General features: G+C 43.3%; 3 protein-coding genes across 4 annotated transcripts; 1 reads left to right on the forward strand and 2 right to left on the reverse strand.

Moving 5' to 3' along the window:
* Positions 1-11: 11 nt before the first annotated feature.
* pdcd2 (programmed cell death 2) lies at positions 12-4,094 on the forward strand. The gene is made up of 6 exons (XM_035760721.2): positions 12-434; positions 2,056-2,295; positions 2,401-2,538; positions 2,695-2,795; positions 3,227-3,340; positions 3,612-4,094. The coding sequence occupies exons 1-6, from the start codon at positions 146-148 to the stop codon at positions 3,768-3,770; spliced, it is 1,041 nt and encodes a 346-aa protein (XP_035616614.1). The 5' UTR covers positions 12-145; the 3' UTR covers positions 3,771-4,094.
* Positions 3,938-13,752, reverse strand: tbp (TATA box binding protein). Of its 2 annotated transcripts, none has more exons than XM_035760722.2 (8): positions 13,586-13,752; positions 12,896-13,103; positions 12,458-12,780; positions 12,187-12,274; positions 7,624-7,715; positions 7,368-7,535; positions 7,096-7,190; positions 3,938-5,324 (listed from the first exon to the last, which is right to left on the reverse strand). In XM_035760722.2, the coding sequence occupies exons 2-8, from the start codon at positions 12,944-12,946 to the stop codon at positions 5,245-5,247; spliced, it is 897 nt and encodes a 298-aa protein (XP_035616615.1). In that variant the 5' UTR covers positions 12,947-13,103; positions 13,586-13,752; the 3' UTR covers positions 3,938-5,244. The 2 variants fall into 2 exon arrangements, with proteins under 2 accessions (XP_035616615.1, XP_035616616.1); XM_035760723.2 differs by having other exon boundaries at positions 12,896-13,013; positions 13,586-13,696.
* Positions 13,753-20,916: 7,164 nt separating this feature from the next.
* LOC118374343 (proteasome subunit beta type-1-B-like) lies at positions 20,917-23,162 on the reverse strand. The gene is made up of 6 exons (XM_035760720.2): positions 22,954-23,162; positions 22,483-22,590; positions 22,080-22,161; positions 21,797-21,926; positions 21,552-21,658; positions 20,917-21,306 (listed from the first exon to the last, which is right to left on the reverse strand). Exons 1-6 carry the CDS (start codon positions 23,049-23,051, stop codon positions 21,121-21,123), a joined length of 711 nt encoding a protein of 236 aa, XP_035616613.1. The 5' UTR covers positions 23,052-23,162; the 3' UTR covers positions 20,917-21,120.
* Between the last annotated feature and the right edge of the window lie 922 nt (positions 23,163-24,084).

The following is a 24,084-nucleotide window of genomic DNA, read 5'->3' on the forward strand; positions in this document are numbered from 1 at the left end:
CTCCCAAAAGTACTGTTCCACTCCGGACATATTTAAAAGCGACAACAGTGACGCACGTTGGAATTTGTCGTGACAGACAGCTAGCCAGCGATTGAAAGAGTACGATCAAATTAACGTTACTTGGTAAATTAGTAAAGTTAACACTATGGCAGAAACAGGGGTTGCTCTTGGCTTTTTGGAGGAGGCCGAAAACTGGCAACTACAGAGTCATCAGTTCCCCAGCAAAGTTGGAGGCAAACCTGCATGGTTGAGTCAGTTGGACATCCCAGGTCTTCCTGAGTTAGAATGTGGGAAATGCCATCTTCCTACCGCATTTCTCATGCAAGTTTACGCTCCAATAACTGGACAGGATAGAAGTTTTCACCGAACTCTTTTTGTATTCTGCTGCAAGACACCAGACTGCTATTCACGAAACGACAGTCGTTGTCTGAAAGGTAAATGGCTGTTCGCAAACTAGCTATTGCATTCCCATCAGCATCACACCCATAGACACATGGTCAGGGAAGGAGAGGGGCACACTAAAAGGCTGGGATTATCCACCGCTCCCACCAGTGTAAAGTTAGCTACAGCGGTGCAACAGTTGGAGTGGGGTTTGAATTTGCAAACCTGTTAGAGGGCAAGCACATTATCACAGATGGAGCAATGAGCCAGATATTTCACCGATTGGATGTGTGAAGCATCCGGTTGGCGTTTCCACTCACTACCAAATATAGTGAGAGGAAGCCCAGTGGTCGGCAGTGGAAGATGGAGCCAGGTGGATTTTGGGCGACATAATGCCAATTTACTCAACGATGAAACGTTTGACGTTAATAGTTTTCTGTTCTCAAAACTATAATCAAACAGGGTGGACTAAGTTTAGTAGATTTGACCTTTTTTCAAAGTAAAAAAAAAATAGTTTAGAAGTAGTGCACGTTGAGTTATTTCACACGTGCACTTCAGAGTAGGCGTTCCCTAACAGAAAAATGCAAATACATGCTACAACGCACCAATAGGATCTCGCTAGCTCCTGCTTGGCTCTGACTCATTTGCTCCCTTTTAAAATTCCAGGCTTTGGCCATAGGCGAGTTAAACAAATCTTTGACACTACCAAAGGTCCAGATCCATCTCTTGGCAAGAGGAAGTGGTTTGGTAGTTGCAAACAGCTGCTGGGATCCATAGTGAGCTCCTTATCCAGCTGAGCCTTGAGTGTAGTTATGATGTGCAACATGAGTGATTATATTAATCAGAGGCAGGAATATGCCCGATCCACATCAACAGGACTGCAGTAGTCAGCAATTTTAAGTTCCTTTGGCATCCACATCACCAAGGACTTGACATGGACCAACACCACCACCCGTGTCAATATTTCCAAAGGCAGCTGATGAAATTTGGCATGCCACCCCAGGTCCTCTCCAAATACTGCTGCACCATAGAGTGTCCTGACCGGTTACATTGCTCTGTCCACGACCTTCCAGCAGGTGGTGAAGACAGGCCAGTACATCACTGGGGCCGTGTTCCCACCCATCGAGGACATCTACTTGAAACAATGCCCGAGGAAGTCCCACAGCATCATCAAGGACCCCACACACCTCAGCCACGAGTTGTTCATTCCCTTACCATTGGGCATACAGTATTGGAGCATGAGGACTGATACTAACAGGCTCAGAGACAGTTTATATCTACAAGCCATTAGAGCAGAGTCTGCTGAACACTTGAACTGGACTGACTACCTGCTCTGACTCTGCGCACACACACCACAATGGCTGCTAGCAAATGCTTATTTACTATTGCCAATACTGCACAATTTAAACACTTATCCCCCAAGTCCCTCTCTTCCCCAATACACATACATATTGGACTATTAAATTGTCCCTTCCTGTATTATACTTGTGCTAAAATGTTTATTCTATTGAGACATTTATGTTCATGTTATTTTATTTCTTGTTGCATTGTCCAGAAGGAACCTGCAACTAAGCGTTTCGTTTATCCTGTACATACAACTAATCAAACTTGAAACTAATGATGTTCCTCTGCTTTTATTCTGCTCAAGCTGACATTGAGATTACTCTTTTCTAGTATTTCGTAGCCAGTTGCCAAGGAGAAATGACTTTTATCCCTACAATCCTCCATCTGATGAAGACCCCAATTGGACTGAGCGTGACCCCTGTGTCCACGGTTCAGGGGTTAAACTATGCAAGCTCTGTGGCTGTCCTGGTCAAAAAGTTTGCTCTAAATGCCATGCAGTGTCCTACTGCAGCAAAGAACACCAGACCATAGACTGGAAACACTGTCACAAGAAAGAGTGTTGCAAGCAAGGTAATTATACAGCTACCATAAACTGTCACACTATTTGTAATAATGATGAAATTGTGTTTTCTGCTCGCCTGAAAGATAAAAATTCAACTTTCAATACATGTTTAGTGCCGTCCAGTGCAGTGCCTTCCTCATTCCTGTTCCCCGAGTTGGAACTGGTCACAGAGCCTGAGGAACATCAGAAAGAAGAGTCTAGTAAAACGGTGGGGGATGCACAGAATAATGTGGAATGCTCCTCAGTTGATGGTAAGGCTGCATTGCGTTTACATGCCTAGTCTTTTCAGATCCATTAAGACGCCAAAAGGAGGATGAGAGAAAATGTTGACGTTGGACCCAACCTAAATAAGAGTCTATACATGATTACAATTTCTGTTGTATAAAAGCATAATTTCTATTCCACAGATTTGGCTGAGACAGAACTTGAAAACATGGCCATGCAGGAAACCGAAGATGGCAAAGTGTTCCAGAAGTTTAAACGGAGGATTGCATCAGAGCCACATCAGGTAACATAACTCTTCAAGCAGAATCCTCAGACATGAAGAGCATCAGAATTACTCAAATATATATTTGGCCATCGTGTAGATAACTCTGAAATTAATATTTAATTTTTTACTTGAAACAAATCGCTTGTGGACAGACTCACATCATTTAGGATGGTATCGTAGCTTCTGTCAAGACAGATGCAAAGACTATTTTTTTCTGTCAATGATCATTTGGACAAATCACGATTTCGCAGGTATTCACAGCTTTTGAATTTCATAAGGGGAGGTGACATTCGGCGAATGCTCTGGCTGAGTTTCCATTTAGCCGGGTGGAGACTTATTAGTATATTCTCATACATCTCCCTCAGAATTTAATCGAGCACCTGATTAAATTATTATTTTAGTTCTGGGTTTCCTAAATTACTGAAGACCATAATATTGTGTTATTGTAGGTTTTGCGATATTTCAGAGATGGCTCTCCTCTTTGGGTTTCGTCTGAACATGTTCCTGTGGAGAAGAGCATCCCGCATTGTTCATGTGGTTCCAGGCGTATCTTTGAATTTCAGGTATTTGCAACAAAAAACGTTTCTATTAAACAAATTCAGGTAGGTCCCTCAATTTCTTTGTTTAGATCCTAGAGTAAATGGTTTGCAGTGGTCAGCAACTAATGAATACACCCCGTAAGCCTAATCCTGGACTAAACCACACTTTCAGTGGAGATCTTTGATCCAGGACAGAACTTAATCTGGGTCCGGAAAACCAGACCTTAATGTTTCAACGTCTAAGGCTTGCTGTTTATAAATGACAATGTGCTGACAGTGTTTTGCATCGCAACAGGTCATGCCCCAGCTACTGAATGATCTGAAAGTGGACAGCACTGATGCCAGTATAGACTGGGGAACCTTGGCTGTCTACACATGTGCTGACAGCTGTGACCAAGGCAACAAGTACTCTTCTGAATTCATCTGGAAACAAGATTTCACAGAACAGAAATAATTGTATTAAAATCCAAATGTACCTAGTTAAGAAAATATTTAGTGGGGTTTTTGCGTAGTTATACTGTCCTTTTGTCTCAGTGACTATTTCCTTTCCTAGAGAAACTACGCATAAACAGTCACACTCTGTTCCAAATCGCTCATACATTTTGTTTTGAGGAATCTTACTTCAGGTTGTTACATTCTTACTTTATCACCATAAGCAAAAAAACATGTCATTTGTTTTGCCATAGGACTAGTAGTTTGCATAGCTTCAACTGGTTTAAAAAACATTTCTGTAATGCAATGTCATTTTTTTGAGCATTAAAACTCAAATTAAAACGCATGTTAATGTCATGTGACATTGAGTCCATTCATTACTGGTCATGCTATCTCAAATCCATGTACAGTCATTCCCTGGATTGATGTAAATCTTGCCATACCCTGAAGACAAAGCTTTTTAAACTAAAGGAGGGAGATCAGAATTAGTAAGGAAACATTTAAATGTGCACAAGGTAGCAAAATAACATTTAAAACAAACAAATTACTGACAGGGCTTTCATGGTAGACCAAAAATACAGTGTGTAAAATGAAACAAAATCCATGGTGAATTAGGCTAGTTAGTCAATTATAGCATTAAAACATGAGGGTTCTTCAATCATGACCAAAAACTGAATGAGAAATAAGACATGAGGTACATACAGATAAGACTAATAACATTCCAAAGATGCAGACTAAGGCTGCATTATTAATGTTCCATTTTCTTGCCTTCAGTACCAGTCTTCCAAACAATGTTAAAATAATGACAAATTGGGTAGTTAAGCCTTGCTGCGATACAATCCCAAGTGAGATTCTTCATACAACAATGAAAAAGACTAAAAACCATTTAAATGATGAATCTTAAAATGTCTGTAGGGAATGTGTGGACAAAGATGCACTGAGAAACTGTAGGTTAACAATAAAACCTACTTTAGAAAAATTAAAGAGCCAGCCAAGACTGCCTTATTCAATAAGCAAGTCACTTAAAAAAAAAAAAAAAAAAACTGCTAAAATACAGCATTTCTCCAAGTATCACCTTTATCTACTCCCCCAGATTCAGATCTACTCATAAATACCATGCATGTCCAGTATGAAGGAAGTTAAAAGGTATTTTCACGAGCCAATGCTAACTAGCATTAGTGCAGTGACTGGAAATTTACGGGTATCTGCTAGCATGCTAAAGCTAGTTAGCATTAACTCAAGAAACTTCATTTAACTTCCTTCATACTGGAAAGAGACATAAAAATGGTATCCACGAGGTCATCTGACTAAGTAGATAAAAGGCCTCATTGCCAAAATCTCAGAATTATCCCTTTAAGGTGAATAGGAATGGTCCCTGCTTTGTTGATTAAACTGTGCAGGTCCAATCAGAGTCCCAAAGGAACGGGTCACAACAAAGGACAAGTGTCCCCGTGACTATTAAAACACATTTTAAAAAAATAACGTCAGACAAATATTTACGTCGTCTTCCTGAATCCTTTCAAGATTGGGTAGATGTTTTCAAATGCTTCATAAATTTCTCCTCTCACCTTCGCACCTTGAAATAAGCAGCAACAATAGGAAAATACGCAAGTTACATTTGACAAAAATTGACAAATTCCCCTTTTCTACCGTTGCTTTCCAAAGTATTCACCCCCCTTGGCATTTTTCCTATTTTGTAGTCTTACAACCTGGAATTAAAATGTATTTTGGGGGGGTTGTATCATTTCATGTATCATTTGATTTACACAACAGTAAATATTTTTTAAATGTGAAACCAGACAAAAAAAAAAAAAAAAACTTGTGTGCATAACTGGGGCGGCAGGGTAGCCTAGTGGTTAGAGCGTTGGACTAGTAACCGGAAGGTTGCAAGTTCAAACCCCTGAGCTGACAAATCTGTCGTTCTGCCCCTGAACAGGCAGTTAACCCAGGCCGTCATTGAAAATAAGAATTTGTTCTTAACTGACTTGCCTGGTTAAATAAAGGTTAAAACATTTTTTTAATTTTAAATATTCAACCCCCCCAGTCAATACTTTGTAGAGCCACCTTTTGCAGCAATTACAGCTGAAAGTCTCTTGGGGTGTCTATAAGCTTGGCACATCTAGCCACTGGGATTTTTGCCCATTCTTCAAGGCGAAACTGCTCCAGCTCCTTCAAGTTGGATGGGTTCTCAATTGGATTGAGGTCTGGGCTTTGACTAGGCCATTCAAAGACATTTAAAATGTTTACCCTTAAACCACTCGAGTGTTGCTTTAGCAGTATGCTTAGGGTCATTGTCCGGCTGGAAGGTGAACCTCGATCCCAGTCTCAAATCTCTGGAAGACTGAAATAAGTTTCCCTCAAGAAGGTACCTGTATTTAGCGCTATCCTTCAATTCTGACCAGTTTCCCAGTCCCTGCCAATGAAAAACATCCACACCACCATGCTTCACTGTGGGGATGGTGTTCTCGGGGTGATGTGGTGTTGGGTTTGCACCAGACATATCATTTTCCTTGATGGCCAAAAAGCTCAATTTTAGTCTCATCTGACCAGAGTACCTTCTTCCATATGTTTCAGAAGTCTCCCATATTCCTTTTAGCAAACACCAAACATGTTTGCTAATTTTTCTCTTTAAGCAATGGATTATTTTCTGGACACTCTTCCGTAAAGCCCAGCTCTGTGGAGTGTATGGCTTAAAGTGGTCCAATGGACAGATACTCCAATCTCCACTGGAGTTTTGCAGCTCCTGCAGTGTTATCTTTGTTGCCTCTGATTATCCTCTTATTATTCTCCTTGCCTGGTCTGTGAGTTTGGTGGGCAGCGCTCTATTGGCAGGTTTTTGGTGCCATATTATTTCAATTTTTTAATAATGGATCTAATGGTGCTCCGTGGGCTGTTCAAAGTTTAGAATATTTTTTATAACCCAAACCTAATCTGTACTTGTCCACAACTTTGTCCCTGACCGGTTTGGAGAGCTCCTTGGTCTTCATAGTGCCACTTGCTTGGTTGTGGGGCCTTTCAGAACAGAGATCATGTGACACTTAAATAAGGTCCACTTGTGAGCAATCTAACTTATGTGACTTCTGAAGGTAATTGGTTACACAATTTCTTATTTAGGGGCTTCATAGCAAAGGGGTGAATACATATGCATGCACCACTTTTCCATATATATATTTTTAAACAAGTTAGTTTCTTAATTTCACTTCACCAATTGACTTTGTTTGTCCATTACATGAAATCCAAATCTATTTAAATTACAGGTTGTAAAACAACAAAATAAAGAAAAACACCAAGGGGGTGAATACTTTTGCAAGGCACTGTATGTCATTAGGAAAAGGAGAAAAACTCACCTGTTAATACAACTTTGCCTGAAACAAATATCAACAGGACAATTCTGGGTTTGATCATTCTATAGATTAGCCCAGGGAACAACTCCGGTTCATAACTGAAAAACAAGAAAACGATTAGGCCTACTTATGATCTTTGCTCTCAGTACTAAATCACTTTAGGAATACCAATCGCAGTATTATAAATAATGAACAAAATGACAGAATTCCAAGTATGACAATGCATCTCCTCAGCTATTACAGACTTGAATATTGCAGTAGTGAATTTTACAAACCTGCTGAACTGCTGGTGAGTTAGTACAAGTCCCTCTAACCGAATGGGGAATTTGACATCACAGCTGCCCACCATGTTCTGTATCTTGAAATCAAGGAATTTGGCTGGGAAGCCCAACTTCTGCACGACTCTGGCATATTTCCTGGCCGCCAGGCGGGACTGCTCTTCACTGGGAGGGGGAAGAGGGAGCATGAGGCCTTTAAAATAGATGTTCTCATATGTTTTGTGTTTTTTCTTTGTTGAAAGAAGATACTAACCTTTTGGCTCCTGTGCACACCATTTTCCCAGAGCTGAAGATAAGTGCAGTTGTTCTTGGCTCTCGTATTCTCATGATAACAGCAGCAAATCGCTGTAAGACAAAGTTGCGAATTTGTTCAATATAACAACAGTGTCTTGGTGGGACATTCTCGGACCAGAAGCAACATGCCTTTCAGGCCCATTCTAGTTGGCATTTTAGCTTGGTCCCATTTCACCTTTCCCTGGGCCCTGACAATGATTTGGAAAAGGTATGTACAGCACTAGTTATTATATAGGATGAGCTGTGTATTCGACATGGGGTCTGAATACTTTCCAAATTCCCTTTTCCACATGTTTAGAATTTGTATTTATTTATTTCACCTTTATTTAACCAGGTAGGCAAGTTGAGAACAAGTTCTCATTTACAATTGCGACCTGGCCAAGATAAAGCAAAGCAGTTCGACAGATACAACGACACAGAGTTACACATGGAGTAAAACAAATAATAAGTCAATAATACAGTATAAACAAGTCTATATACAATGTGAGCAAATGAGGTGAGAAGGGAGGTAAAGGCAAAAAAGGCCATGGTGGCAAAGTAAATACAATATAGCAAGTAAAACACTGGAATGGTAATTTTGCAATGGAAGAATGTGCAAAGTAGAAATAAAAATAATGGGGTGCAAAGGAGCAAAATAAATAAATAAATTAAATACAGTTGGGAAAGAGGTAGTTGTTTGGGCTAAATTATAGGTGGGCAATGTACAGGTTCAGTAATCTGTGAGCTACTCTGACAGTTGGTGCTTAAAGCTAGTGAGGGAGATAATTGTTTCCAGTTTCAGAGATTTTTGTAGTTCGTTCCAGTCATTGGCAGCAGAGAACTGGAAGGAGAGGCGGCCAAAGAAATAATTGGTTTTGGGGGTGACTAGAGAGATATACCTGCTGGAGCGCGTGCTACAGGTGGGAGATGCTATGGTGACCAGCGAGCTGAGATAAGGGGGGACTTTACCTAGCAGGTTCTTGTAGATGACATGGAGACAGTGGGTTTGGAGACGAGTATGAAGCGAGGGCCAGCCAACGAGAGCGTACAGGTCGCAATGGTGGGTAGTATATGGGGCTTTGGTGACAAAACGGATTGCACCGTGATAGGCTGCATCCAATTTGTTGAGTAGGGTATTGGAGGCTATTTTGTAAATGACATCGCCAAAGTCGAGGATTGGTAGGATGGTCAGTTTTACAAGGGTATGTTTGGCAGCAAGAGTGAAGGATGCTTTGTTGCGAAATAGGAAGACAATTCTAGATTTAACTTTGGATTGGAGATGTTTGATGTGAGTCTGGAAGGAGAGTTTACAGTCTAACCAGACACCTAAGTATTTGAAGTTGTCCACGTATTCTAAGTCAGAGTGATGTTGGACAGGCGGGTAGGTGCAGGCAGCGATCGGTTGAAGAGCATGCGTTTAGTTTTACTTGTATTTAAGAGCAATTGGAGGCCACGGAAAGAGATTTGTATGGCATTGAAGCTTGCCTGGAGGGTTGTTAACACAGTGTCCAAAGAAGGGCCAGAAGTATACAGAATAAGGCTATAATGTAACATAAGGCTGTAACGTAAAATTGATTAAATTGTCTCTTCAATCTACACACAATACCCCATATTGACAAAGCAAAAACGGCTTTTTAGAAATGTTTGCAAATATTTAAAAATGAAATGTCACATTTACATAAGTATTCAGACCCTTTTCTCAGTATTTTGTTGAAGCACGTTTGGCAGCGTTTACAGCCTCGAGTCTTCTAGGGTATGACGCTACAAGCTTGGGGCACCTGTATTTGGAGAGTTTCTCCCATTCTTCTCTGTAGATCCTCTCAAGCTCTGTCAGGTTGGAAGGGGAGCGTCGCTGCACAGCTATTTTCAGGTCTTTCCAGAGATATTTGATCGGGTTCAGGTCCGGGCTCTGGCTGGGCCACTCAAGGACTTGTCCCGAAGCCACTCCTATATTGTCTTGGCTGCATGCTTAGGGTCATTGTCCTGCTGGAAGGTGAACCTTCAATCCAGTCCGAGGTCTTCATCAAGGACCTCTGTACTTTGCTCCGTTCATCTTTCCTTTGATCCTGACGAGTCTCCCAGTCCCTGAAAATTATCCCCACAGCACGATGCTGCCACCACCACCATGCTTTAACGTAGAGATGGTATTGGCCATGTGATGAGCGGTGTCTGGTTTCCTCCAGACTTGACACTTGGCATTCAGACCAAAGTTTAATCATGGTTTCATCAGACCAGAGAATCTTGTCAGAGTCCTTTAGGTGCCTTTTGACAAACTCCAAGTGGGCTATCATGTGCCTTTTACTGAGGAGTGGCTTCTCTTAATCTGGTCACTCTACCATAAAGGCCTGCTTGGTAGAGTGCTGCAGATATGGTTGTCATTCTGGAAGGTTTTCCCCATCTCCACAGAGGAACTCTGGAGTTGTCATAGTGACCATTGAGTTCTTTGTCACCTCCCTGACCAAGGTCCTTCTCCCCTGATTGCTCAGTTTGGCCAGGCAGCCAGCCCCAGGAAGTCTTGGTGGTTCCAAACTTCTTCAATTTAAGAATGGAGGACACTGCATTCTTGGGGACCTTCAATGCTGCATTAATTCTTTGGTACCCTTCCCTAGATCTGTGCCTCGACACAATTCTGTCTCTGAGCTCTACGGACAATTCCTTCGACCTCATGGCTTGGTTTTTGCTCCGACATGCATGGTCAACTTTGGGACCGGTGTGTGCCTTTCCAAATCAGGGGTAGGGTAGCCTAGTGGTTAGAGCGTTGGACTAGCAACCGCAAGGTTGCAAGTTCAAACCCCCGAGCTGACAAGGTACAAATCTGTCGTTACGCGGCAGTTAACCCACTGTCCCTAGGCCGTCATTGAAAATAAGAATTTGTTCTTATCTGACTTGCCTAGTTAAATAAAGGTAAAAATAAAATTTTCAAAATCATGTCCAATTAATTGAATTTACCACAGGTGCTCCAATCAAGTTGGAGAAACATCAAGGATGATCAATAGTAACAGGATGCACCTAAGCTCAAGTTTGAGTCTCATAAATACGGTATCTTTTTTTATTTGTAATACATTTGCTTGAAATAAAACTTGATAAAAGATTGTGTAGATGAGGAAAAAAATATAATATAACCCATTTTAGAATAAGGCTGTAACAAAATGTGTATAAAGTGAAGGGGTCTGAATACTTTATGAATGCACTAACTACATTTTAATAATTTAGCAGACAAACTTATCCCGAGTGACTTACAGGAGCAATTAGGGTTAAGTGCCTTGCTGAAGGGCACAGACAGATTTTTCATCTAGTCAGCTCTCGGATTTGAACCAGCAACCTTTCAGTTACTGGCCCAACACTCTTAACCACTAGGCTACCTGACTACTGATGTGCATAACCATTACTTATATATTGTCCATACACACACTGCATATTTATATTACGGACTGACACTGCTTCTTCAGATATTTCTTGATTCTTTTTTGTCAAGGCCGTGGGGGGATTATTTGTGTATTAGCATTGTACTTTTGGACACACCCTGCTGGAGTTAGAATCAAGCATTTCGCTGCACCTGCTTTAACTTTACACTCGTACCCATATGCGGGTTGAAAACAGGAGATTTGCGCACTGATAAACAGCTATGCATTCGATTTTTGTTGTGGAATTGTTAGATATTACTGCACTGTTGAAACTAGAAGCACAAGCATTTCGCTACACTTGCAATAACATCTGCTAACCATGTGTATTGTGACCAATATAATTTGAAACAAGCAAGCCAAACACCTGTGAGTCCAAATGTGCACTTCACATTTCCAGATCAAAAAACTCATACAGTGTCAAGGTTTATGATCACCATGTTTGATGTCTGTTGAAGAAAATTCACCGCGGCACACCCACCTGAATGCACTCATGATCCCTATGCGCACCAAAATGATCAGTTTCCCTGAATTGCATTGTGAAAGCCGAACACTATTGTGTCCTATATTATAACTTAGCTAGTCATATTGACAAGAGAACAGGTTTTCAAATGATGCCCATCTGACCCCGAATGCAATTTATAATGGACCACTTTTGGATTGCATAAACAGTAATTGTGTGATGGCGGGAATGTGTTCCAAACAAAACAACCACAAGTGTGCTGCTCTAGTTCCTCAACGGCACAGCCAGGAGAGCTACAAAATATATTTTAAAAAAGCACCTTATATTTGAAGATTCTTTGAGTCAAAAGTGCATTGAAATTACTTAGGAATTGTGCACATTGGAGAGGTGCGTGGCCACTTGGAGACACCAGTTAGTCCTCTCAAAAAAAAACTTTTATGTTACTGAATGTATTCAGAGTATTTTCAGATTTAGTTATAGTACAGCAAATGTAAAATAGACATCAAATCAACAGTGAAATGTTTGGATTCAGTCATGAGTCAGATGAACTGTTGCCAAAATTCCAATAACCTCTAAACTGTTCCCATTCCATTGCTACCATGGTCAATTCACACGACGGTAAATGGTTAGCATCTGCTAAGCTGTGTATGCAACATATTAATAATAACAATATGCTTACCTTTGGATTGTACTCAGCATTTCTAGCTCGGAGTGCTATTGTTTTTAAGTCAAGTTTACAGCCCAAGTTCACAGTGGATACGATATTCCTAGAGAAGGAAATAAACCATGCAATCAGGATGGGAGATTCTCCTTGTTGATATGGTCACATCACTATAAAAATCATATTTAAACAGTCACTATTCACCTTAATCTTTTAGCTTCTTGTGTTGCAGATTTATAGCAGTACCTACATAGTGGTTGAGACTAACACATTATTCAAGAACACTTACTGTAGTTGTGGGACAATCCCAGAGCTCTCAGAGGCAGGTGTGGCAGGTGTGATGGGTGTCATGGGGGTTAGCGGTGTAGTGGTGTAGAGAGGGGTGTTTCCTGGCAGTGTGGTGGTGGTGACCGTTTGGGAGTGATAAAGCTGTGGCGTCTGTCCTGAGCCCCCTGACACCCCACCCTGCTGAGTCGAAGCCTGCTGCTGCTGTTGCCGATGCTGCTCCTCCAGGAGAGACAGGCTGTTGGTGTTCGTCACAGGTTGGGGAGTCAGACCACTGCCATAGGGCATCATGGGGCTGAAGATGGGCATTCCAGGTGTCATTGCCCCCTGTAAAAGACGTGAGAACAAGCCCTGCATTAGGCTAGTTGAATCTAGAACATGTGAGCAAAGCTGTGTTGTCAACAAAAACATCTCACTGACATGTATTAGTCAAATTAGTTACCTGAGGGGAGGCAAGACCCTGGAAAGGAGGCACACTGTTGTTCTGCTCCATGTCCTCAAATTATGAAGGTGGCCAGTTTGTTGACCGTCTCAAAGGAAATAAATTCAGAGACCTAGGACTAGGAGCAATTCTGTATTTGAAAATGCCGACAAAAGTCATGTGTTGGAACAGGGCGTAGCAGGGAACCCCTTAGCTAAATAATTTTGACCTGAAAGAATATTAGAAGAAAAAAAAAAGCATACATAAAGTTAGCTAAGCATCGAGCCCGGTGAAATTGCTACCAAGTAACCCTGCTGTCAAGAAACTTGATCATGACTCAACTAGACCATATTATGCAGCAGTAGCTAGCGAAAAACTAACGACCGCTAACGTTAGCACGCTAGTTAACAAACGTAGCCTTTGCAAACCTTCAGCTAGCTACAGACAGCAATAGTGGCGCACGAAATCCCTCTTAATATAGCTAGCACTAACATTACACACTGGAATGATTAAATCCAATGTTCACAGAACGCGTACAAATTGTTTGGCGCAAAAATCGCAACTGAATTGATGATTGGCAGAGCTGGCCAGTCTAACGTTAGCGTAGTATTTACGCTAGCTAGCTACTTCCATGTCAACACTCATGTAGTCATAAGTGTTTTGCACACTAAGTAGTGAAGTTGAGATGGGTCAACATTTTCAAATACTCACCAGGTCCCTAAAACGGCACTTAAAATGTCACATTAAAAACCTAGCCGCTGCTTTCACTGGTTCATGCGCTCACTCGCTCAAAAGTTATATCCGGTATGGTACTTAAACACTTCCGGTGTCAAAGTTCACATAACATTTTGGGTTATTTTATCTGGCAGGAGCAAAGGCAAAGGTTATCCAAAATTCAAAACAGAAATTGCTGTTCAAGAAAAAACGGTTGGCATTATGCATTTTCTTTCGTGATTTTCTTTGATTCAATCCCTGTTTCAGCAGTACCCCTCAACCCTTACATATGTGGCAGCAGAAAAATAATCCCTGGTTTCTGGCCTTTGTCAGAAGCGTTACCCCCGGTTGCATAGGGGCAGTACCGATTTTAGCATGTACATCTTGGTCGATTATTGGTCGATTATTTTTCGCCCTCCCGTGTAATTTTATACACAATATATTCACTGAACATAGCATCATGTGGTTTATTAGCCTGGTTCGCGCCCATACCCGGGCGCGAACCAGGGTATGGGCGAGGGGACGGTATAAAGTTATACTGTTACACTAGGCTACACATGAAATATAGACACATTAGCCAACAGAGTATACAAGTAGCAAAATATAACTCAATTTATTGAGCATGAAATTTGTCAATTTAATGTAAGTATGTCTATAACCTATTGTATTATTTTATTGCACTCATCTCGGTTTTAATTTGAAGCATTTTTTATACGTCACTGGCTTGTTTTATTTATAAAGACATTGGCAATTTTATTTGTAGTGAATTGTTCTGAAGTTATCGGCGGGAACAGGGGCTAATAAACCACATGATGCTATGTCAACAACAGTCACCCACGAAGCATCGTTACCCATCGCTCCACCGGCACTTGCAGAGCAAGGGGAACCACTACTTCAAGGTCTCAGAGCAATGATCTTGATTTAGTGCATTATTTTAGGTTGAGCGTTAGAATAAGCCGACTCCATATTTGCAGCCATAGGTGATATCTTTATTGGAGCTGATCCCTCCTCAGTATTGTGGAATAATTCTAGTGGTATGGTAATTGGTAAGATCTGAATGGAGAAAGCTGATCCGAGAGCAGCATTGTCGTTCTATCGATCCTATCAGTATCGACACATGCTTCAAAAACGCGCTTAGCAAACGTTCGTTTTCTCTGCTTGTTGTTTTTGGAACATATATGTTGTGCTGCGTTCAAAAACTAGTTGGAACTAGGAAATGTCCAACTTGCTGATTAATTAAACGCGGCACGTGTATAACAACAACCAGTTTGCAAATCTGAAATGTCAGTTTCCTAGTTCTGACTAGGATCTGAATGCGGCATTACAGCTTCGGCGGGTGAAGGAAAGATGCATAGTTAAAAAGCTCGTAAACCTAAATTCCATTACTATCGACAACCGCCCCTTGGTCAGTTATGGCACAAGTGGTAGTAGATTCAGTCCCGGCTTTCCAAGCTCATTCTCTGAACACCCCTATTTGGCTAAAAGTATTGTTGCAAGCCTGTAAAGAATTGCTATTTTCTTATGCAAGTGATCAGCCTACTGCTAAATACATGGCTACAACTCACAGTAAAGCCTGTGGGGCCCTCTACAGGATAACTCACGCACACACACCCATAACTGCTAGGCCAGCGCACACACCAAATTTCCCCCTTTAGCTGAACATTGTGTGACGGCGGGATTCTAGAGTGACGGACGGCCCAGCTGAGCCAATGCAAGAAGACTACCTCCAGTGTGAACCAATCCGAAGAATCGAACTTCCAGAATCAACCTACTTTCTGTTTTGTATAAATTGTATTGTACCGGTTCTCTCTTTTTCCTGCTGTTCTGTGCGAGCGAATGGGAGAGCCGTATTTACGTGTACCAGATATTCTCACTCTGAATAAACTGTCGCTTGTCGTACAATTTTAACACCTTGTCTGAATCGATCCTTAACCGGCTCACCCTTCTAATATCCTTTTATCAACAAGCCTTACCCAATTATCGTCTAAGGAGACACTTCCAATGTTTGGAAAGATGGCATATACAGTGGCAAAAGTATGTGAACTCTTTGGAATTACCTGGATTTCAGCATTAATGAGTCATCAAAATTTGATCGGATCTTCATCTAACTCACAACAATTGACAAACAGTGTGCTTAAACTAATAACACACAAATTATTGTATTTTTCTTGTCTATATTGTAATGACCTGACTAGATCACAAAGTAACAATTGTCCAGACAGAGGTTTGAGTTTACGAATTGACGGTTTATTAAACCAACTTTACACAGGCTACTGTTTGGCTGTAGCCCATGCCAAATAAATGAAAGATAACCCACAAGCCAATCGTGACCTTCTCGTGTGAAGCCCAGACGTAAGAGAGAGAACAAAGGCTAAACCTGGTCTTAACTTCCAATGCTCCATCCCCCTCCCCAACCCCCCTCCACTCCGCCAACCGCCAGGATGCCAAGCATCATAACTTTCAAGGGATTACTGTGATTGTCAGATAGCAGGTTGATTGGCATGTCGGACCCCGCGAACACTGGGTACTGGTAAGTACAACACAACCACCTACTAGCCTAACACATAACACACAGCTGTCTGTGCGGTTCGCTGGACCACCCTCTCTGAAGCGACCAGGAGGTCTCCTTTGCCTGCGTGGCCGTGATGGTCGCAGAGTGCCCCTCTGGGAACCAGGGGATGAAGGCAGGGATATGGGGGACAAGGAAGCGGGAATGCGTAAACCACGCGGTGACACAGGGGGGGAGACAGGGGGAGTGGGCTGTCTGGAGCCTTGTCTGCGGCACCTGGGGATGGGTGCCTGGAGAATGTCATTGCCAGACAGGGGAATTGTGGGGGTTCCTGGGGTTTGGGGAGAAGAGGCCCCTCTGTATGGGGCTAACCTGTCCCGGTGCAGTGTCACCTTTCTCCCCCTGGGAGGAAGGGGCACCTGGTAAACAACCTCCCCTACCCTCTCCAGGACACTGCAGGGTCCCACCCAGTGACTGTCCAACTTGGGGCATCTGCCTTTTTTTCTTAGGGGGCTGTAGACCCAGACCAGCTCCCCAGCCACAAAGTGCCTTCCCCGGGTGTGCATGTCATAGTTCCTCTTCTGCCTCACACCTGCATTCACCAGCTGCTCTCTGGCGAAGGTGTGGGCTGTCTCCAGGCGGTCCTGGATTCTCCGGGCATACTCCGGCCCCGGGGGAACATGAGGGCTATCCAGGGGCCGACCAAACGCCATCTCCGTAGGGGAGCGGATCTCTCTCCCCAGCATGAGGAGGGCAGGCGTGCAGGAGGTGGAGTCTTGGACAGCGGAGCGGCATGCTATGAGGACCATAGGCAGGTGCTTGTCCCAGTCACGCTGGTGTTTGGAAGAGACGATGGCCAGTTGCTGTCCAAGCGTTTTGTTGAAGCGCTCCACAAGGTCGTCACTTTGAGGATGGAGAGGGGTAGTGCAGGTCTTGTGCATACCCAGCCTCTCACACATGGTGGCAAACACACAGGACTCAAAGTTTCTGCCTTGGTCGCTGTGGATGGACTCTGCAGCTCCAAACCTGCTGAACATCCCCGCTGTCAGGGCGCCGACGATGGTCTCTGCCTCCTGGTCAGGCAGAGCATAGGCCTCGGGCCATTTTGTGAAATAGTCCATGACCATGAGCACCCAGTGGTTTCCACTGTCTGTGGTGGGGAACGGCCCAACTACATCCACTCCCACCCTCTCCATGGGAGACCCCACTGGGAACTGTTGGAGCTGAGCATGAGAGCGGCCTGGGGGGCCCTTTCTCGCAGTGCAGTTGTCACAGCGGTGACAAAAGTCCTCCACATCCCTCTTGTGCTGCCCCCAGTAAAAGCCCTCGCGGAGTGTTTTTGTGACCCCAAAGTGTCCAGTCCCCACCCCCCAATGAGTACTCTGGAGCACAGCCTCCCGCAATGCTTTTGGGACCACCACCCGCCACCTCTCCTCTCCCGTAGCTGACTCCTTCCATGCCCGCTGTAGCACGCTATCAGCCAGTCGCAGTCTCTCAAACTTTGACCACAACCCTTTGGTCGCGAGTGAGAGCGCTGTCACCTCTTCCCATGGTGGCCTCACCTGCGCTTCTACCCACTGTAGCACTGGCTGTAGGTCTGTGTCCCGTCCCTGCTGCTGCCCCCATTCAGCCACAGTCGACAGTCTGCAGCTCACAGCAGACAGGCCCGCTCGCCCGACACACTGTGGCATAGACCCCCTCCTCTGCACACAGCGCTCTCTCCCGTCCCTCCTCTCTGCTCACAGTGGCGGCAGCCGTCTGCAGTATAGGGCTGACGGGACATGGCGTTGGAGTGGCGTGCCCCTGCCCTGTGCACCACTGCGAAGTCATACGGCTGAAGCTCCTCCAACCAGCGTGCCACCTGCCCCTCTGGCTCTCTGAACGACATGAGCCACTGGAGAGCAGAGTGGTCAGTCCTTACAGTAAAGGGCAGGCCACCCAGGTAGTACTTGCAGTGTTTGACGGAGGCCACAACAGCCAAGAGCTCCCGCCGGGTGACACAGTAGTGGTGCTCATGTTTGTCCTTAGCCAGCATGAGGTTCAAGGGCGCAGCGAAGCTTGCGAAGCCCCGTACAAACCTCCTGTAGTACGAGGCCAGGCCCAGCAAGCTCTTCAGCTGACGCTGGTCGGTGGGGGTGGGCCAGTCTCTGACATCCCCCACCTTGTCCTCCATGGTGCTGATCCCCTCCTTCCCCACTCGGTGGCCCAAGAAGGACAACTCTCTCCTCATGAAGTGGCACTTCTCAGGGTGGAGCTTCAGACCTGCGGCAGCCACCCTATCCAGCACACGCCGTAGCGCCCCCAGGGCTGACTGGAAGGAGCTGCCATGGGCCAGGATGTCATCGAGGTATACAAGATCAAGGTGCATCACCCTTGATTTAATTTTAAAAAGTCAGGTAAGGACAAATTCTTATTTACAATGATGGCCTATACCAGCCGAATTCGGACAATTGTGCACCACCCTATGAGACTCCCAATCCCAGCTGGTTGTGACACAGCTGGTTGTGATTTGAACCAGTTTCTCACTAGTCACAGCTCTAGCACTGAGATGCAGCGTCTTGCCCCACTTGGGAGCCCCAAGTGTGACGGCACTTCAACTTTCAAAGCTCTTGAAATTTTCCTGACTGACCTTGACTCGAAGTTGACTGTGATTTCTCTGCTTATTTGAGCTGTTCTTGCCATAATATGGATTTGGTCTTTTACCAAATAGGGCCATTTCTGTATACAACCCCTACCTTGTCACAACACAACTGATTTGCTCAAACACATTAAGGGAAGAAACTCCACAAATGAATTTATGGTGAATTTCAAGTGACTCCCTATTTCTGAAACTATCCGCCGCCATTGTCGCAACCCCTATTACCAGCCTGTTCAAACTCTCTTTCATATCGTCTGAGATCCCCAAGGATTGGAAAGCTGCCGCAGTCATCCCCCTCTTCAAAGGGGGAGACACCCTGGACCCAAACTGTTACAGACCTATATCCATCCTGCCCTGCCTATCTAAGGTCTTCGAAAGCCAAGTCAACAAACAGATCACTGACCATCTCGAATCCCACCGTACCTTCTCCGCTGTGCAATCTGGTTTCCGAGCCGGTCACGGGTGCACCTCAGCCACGCTCAAGGTACTAAACGATATCATAACCGCCATCGATAAAAGACAGTACTGTGCAGCCGTCTTCATCGACCTAGCCAAGGCTTTCGACTCTGTCAATCACCGTATTCTTATCGGCAGACTCAGTAGCCTCGGTTTTTCTGATGACTGCCTTGCCTGGTTCACCAACTACTTTGCAGACAGAGTTCAGTGTGTCAAATCGGAGGGCATGTTGTCCGGTCCTCTGGCAGTCTCTATGGGGGTGCCACATGGTTCAATTCTCGGGCCGACTCTTTTCTCTGTATATATCAATGATGTTGCTCTTGCTGTGGGCAATTCCCTGATCCACCTCTACGCAGACGACACCATTCTGTATACTTCTGGCCCTTCCTTGGACACTGTGCTATCTAACCTCCAAACAAGCTTCAATGCCATACAACACTCCTTCCGTGGCCTCCAACTGCTCTTAATCGCTAGTAAAACCAAATGCATGCTATTCAACCGTTTGCTGCCTGCACCCGCACGCCCGACTAGCATCACCACCCTGGATGGTTCCGACCTAGAATATGTGGACATCTATAAGTACCTAGGTGTCTGGCTAGACTGTAAACTCTCCTTCCAGACTCATATCAAACATCTCCAATCTAAAATCAAATCTAGTCGGATTTCTATTTCGCAACAAAGCCTCCTTCACTCACGTCGCCAAACTTACCCTAGTAAAACTGACTATCCAACCGATCCTAGACTTCGGCGATGTCTACAAAATAGCTTCCAATACTCTACTCAGCAAACTGGATGCAGTTTATCACAGTGGCATCCATTTGGTTACTAAAGCACCTTATACCACCGCGACCTGTATGCTCTAGTCGGCTGGCCCTCGCTACATATTCATCGCCAGACCCAGATAAAGCTCCGCCTTATCTGAGTTTACTGGTCACGATGGCAACACCCACCCATAGCACACGCTCCAGCAGGTGTATCTCACTGATCATCCCTAAAGCCAACACCTCATTTGGCCACCTTTCCTTCCAGTTCTCTGCTGCCTGTGACGAATTGCAAAAATCTTTGAAGTTGGAGACTTATCTCCTTCACCAACTTTAAACATCTGCTATCTGAGCAGCTAACCGATCGCTGCAGCTGTACATATTCCATCGGTAAATAGGCCACCCAATTTACCTACCTCATCCCCATACTGTTTTTATTTATTTACTTTTCTGCTCTTTTGCACACCAGTATCTCTACCTGCACATGACCATCTGATCATTTATCACTCGTTAATCTGCTAAATTGTACTTATTCGCCTGCCTCATGCCTTTTGCACACAATGTATACTCTTTTCTTTTTCTGTTATTGACTTGTTTGTTTACTCCATGTGTAACTCTGTCTGCTCACACTGCTATGCTTTATCTTGACCAGGTCACAGTTGTAAATGAGAACTTGTTCTCAATTAGCCTACCTGGTTAAATAAAGGTGAAATAAAAAAATGAAGCTGGTTGAGAATGCCAAGTGTGTGCGCAAAGCTGTCATGAAGGCTATTTGAAGGATCTCAAATATATTTTAATTTGTTTAACACTGTTACGACATGTGTGTTACTTCATTGTTTTGATGTCTTCACTATTATTCTACAATGTAGAAAATAGTAAAAATAAAGACCCTAGAATGAGCAGGTGTTCTAAACTTTTGACTGGTAGTGTATGTTGGAGCAAGAATTGTCTTGATACATTTGGAAACTGTTCAGACTTCATTGTAATCAAATACATTTAACATTTCATGTTTCTTAAAAAAAAAATGTTAAACTGACATGAGAAAATTAACTACAGGGAACATTTTTATTCTTCAGCAAGAATGTAAAGAGAAAAGCAGGGGAAGGGTCCAAAATATGAAAAATCCAGACAAAAGCAGTAGCTTGAAATAGTGGCAGAAATAAGTTGTTCAGTCCTTCCTGAGTGGGACTGTTTCTTCTTTGATGCCCTCCTTGGTGACGATGCAGATCCTGAGGGCATCTCCGGTGTACACGTCTCTCTCAGCAGCAGAGATGAAGACATCTTTGACCAGCTGCACAGCCTTCTCCTGGTTCAGGGGCAGGTGCTGCACACCCTCCATATTCTTGAATCCAATCTAATTGTAAATTAAGAATAAAAGACAGACTAAGGGGCAATACAGAAACAAAGAGATGGTTTGTCCCGAACCAAAGATATCTTGGTCACTAGAATGTCTAGGGTTTCCCTGCCACTGCTAAATTCTGCATACAAACATTCAAGCCATATTGTGCTGTCAAATTGGACAGAGGTGCTTTGGGGGGGAACAAAGCCCTCAAAAGCTATTAGCAATGCTCAACTTATACTACTTTTTGGTTTCTTTACCTGATTGTCAAGCAGAGGTTGCAGCATGGCACTCGCTGAGCCACCAGCTTTGTATGTGTCTCTCTGATAGGATCCCACAGGGTCAAAACTGTAAACAGCTCCTTTACCTGAAAAGCAAAAACAGACCAGCTCAGTTTAGAGTGTCATAAATAGTGGACTAGACTTAACACATGCAGTGAATACCTTACACATATGGAACCAAGCTTCTGATAATAGTAATAGCAGCAATAGAGCAGGAGTCATACCCTCCTCATCCAAGCCACCGATGATGTTGTAAACATAGTAGGGGAAGAATCTTCTACCGTACAGGATTGTTGACAGCATGGCTGCGATGGCTCCACTTGTCATGCTCTTGTTGTTTGAATGCTTGTACATCTAAAAATACATTCTCCCATCAGATATTGGCTGATGTTAGAAAATTATACATTTACAAACATTAACTTATTGTGTACGCCATAACTTTCAGCTCAACTAACAATTTTGAAAATAAAAAATTATGAAAGTGAAACAGCCTCAAAATAATCTCACCTTTAATCTTGCATCAATGATTTTGGTCAGAGTCAAGCAATCCCCATGGAATCCACTGCAGCCTATGACAGTCGTATTTGTTCTGTGAGAAATTAAACATGTATTAGTCAGAGTACCGTAACTTAGTGGTGAAATATTTAACATTAATTTATTATGATGTTCACAAGCATAGACAGGCAGCCCAATTATGATTTCTCCACGACTAATTGTTTTTTTTTGTTCAGCTCAGAAAAAGATCTGTGATTGATCGGATTGGTCAAATGATCAATTAGTGAAAAAATATCAGAATTGAGCTGCCTGTCTAAACACAGCAATAGTGAGGCAGTAAATGGGGTTGAACCACACCATCTGGCAATTTTCCTTCGGTCATCCTTGGAAATATAGTTGTGTGCACTTGACTTACAACTTGTAACATTTTGGAGAGTCGCGACTGTGGATTGAATAGCCTTCACTCAAACGGGTGTCTGAGGCCACAATGGCGAAGTCTTCACCTGCAACGGCAAGCACAGTCCTGGAAACACAAAAAAAGTTAAGTGTCAGTTGACATGATGCCCTAACAAACAAGTTGACATTAGTTTTGGCAAAACTAACTCAACTACCAGATAATTAACGTTAGCTACTGTAGCTAACTGAAATCGAAACCAGATAAACATGTATTGTTGTTCACGTAGTTAGCTAACGTTACATAACTACGAACATCTATTGATTAAGTGTTAGCGATTTGCACAATGACATATTACTAGTCAGACGCTATCTCCAGGCAGTGTCTATTCCTGCAGAAAACAATTATGTACAGCATTAGCTAGGTAACGTTACTGTAGCTTGCTATCATTTGGGCTACCAAAACGATTGTTAGTTGGATATTGACGCTTACCCTCCGTTGAAGGAATATGGAGAGAATCGGTGCTCTACTGGTCCAGTATAGTGATACTCCTTCATTTTCCCATTATCTCCATAAACTTGTGTAAACATTATGGCAGTTAGCAAGAAAACCCGAACTCTTCAAATTGCTGAGACAAATGGGAAATCTCGCTGTATCACTGCAATATGGCGGACGGAAATGCTTCATCATCATCAACCGACAAAACAAGAAAAGTTGTCTTTCCTACCACCCAGTGGCTGGAGTCATGGAGGGAGTTCGAAAAAGCGGTGAGGGAGGAGCGCTTTCAAATCGAACAGTAATCTGTGCAGCTCAACAATGTTACCAGCAAATCAGCAGAAACAATGTCCAGAAACCATTTTCAAACATATTTTAATTGGGAAAGCAGATAAAGCATTTTTTAAATAAAAAAACATCACTTTAGCATTTGAAAATACAGAACCCTACGAATTACGTCACTTTTGTCTTGTGCGGACTTCGCTGCTTGGGCTGGGGTGTATTCATCACGTCTTACATCGGAAACCGTTAAGAACAAAACGGAAGTTAACGGTAACGAAACGGCGAAGGACCTACCTGAATTTGTCCAATAGAATCTCGTTTTCATTGAAAACCTTTTTCCTTTCGGAGTAAACGTTTTGCAACAGAATAAACGTAATGAATACAGTTATGTCTCTTTCAGTGTGTCTTCGTCCGCAGAGATGAGGGTAAAGCCATTGCATTTAGGTTAACATTTTGTAACAAATTTGCGATTCACTTTGAGCTTGGCCTTTGGTGTTGCTACCGGTATCTACGTTTTTCATAGATGTATACACTAGCTTTTTATTGCTGTATAACGTATCAATTTACCAAGCTAGCTCGCCTTTACCGTAACTAGCTAGGTAAGTTAACGTAAACTCGTACATCGCCTTGGTCCGTACAATTTCCCTTAATTTAGCGCCCCCAAAACGTAATACTTCTGATCAACTGTCATGTCAATACCATTGTAAAGCACAATTTCTCCCCTTTCCAACATAATCAATTACATGACCTAAACGCTGCCCGTTTCTGCATAATTCAAGCAGGCAATGAGCCCCGTCGGGTCTTTTTTTTAAATGGCGGGTGGGGAAGCGAAACTAATAAGAGATG

This window comes from Oncorhynchus keta, chromosome 2, assembly GCF_023373465.1.
Source record: "Oncorhynchus keta strain PuntledgeMale-10-30-2019 chromosome 2, Oket_V2, whole genome shotgun sequence".
In the NCBI taxonomy this organism is placed as follows: domain Eukaryota; kingdom Metazoa; phylum Chordata; class Actinopteri; order Salmoniformes; family Salmonidae; genus Oncorhynchus; species Oncorhynchus keta.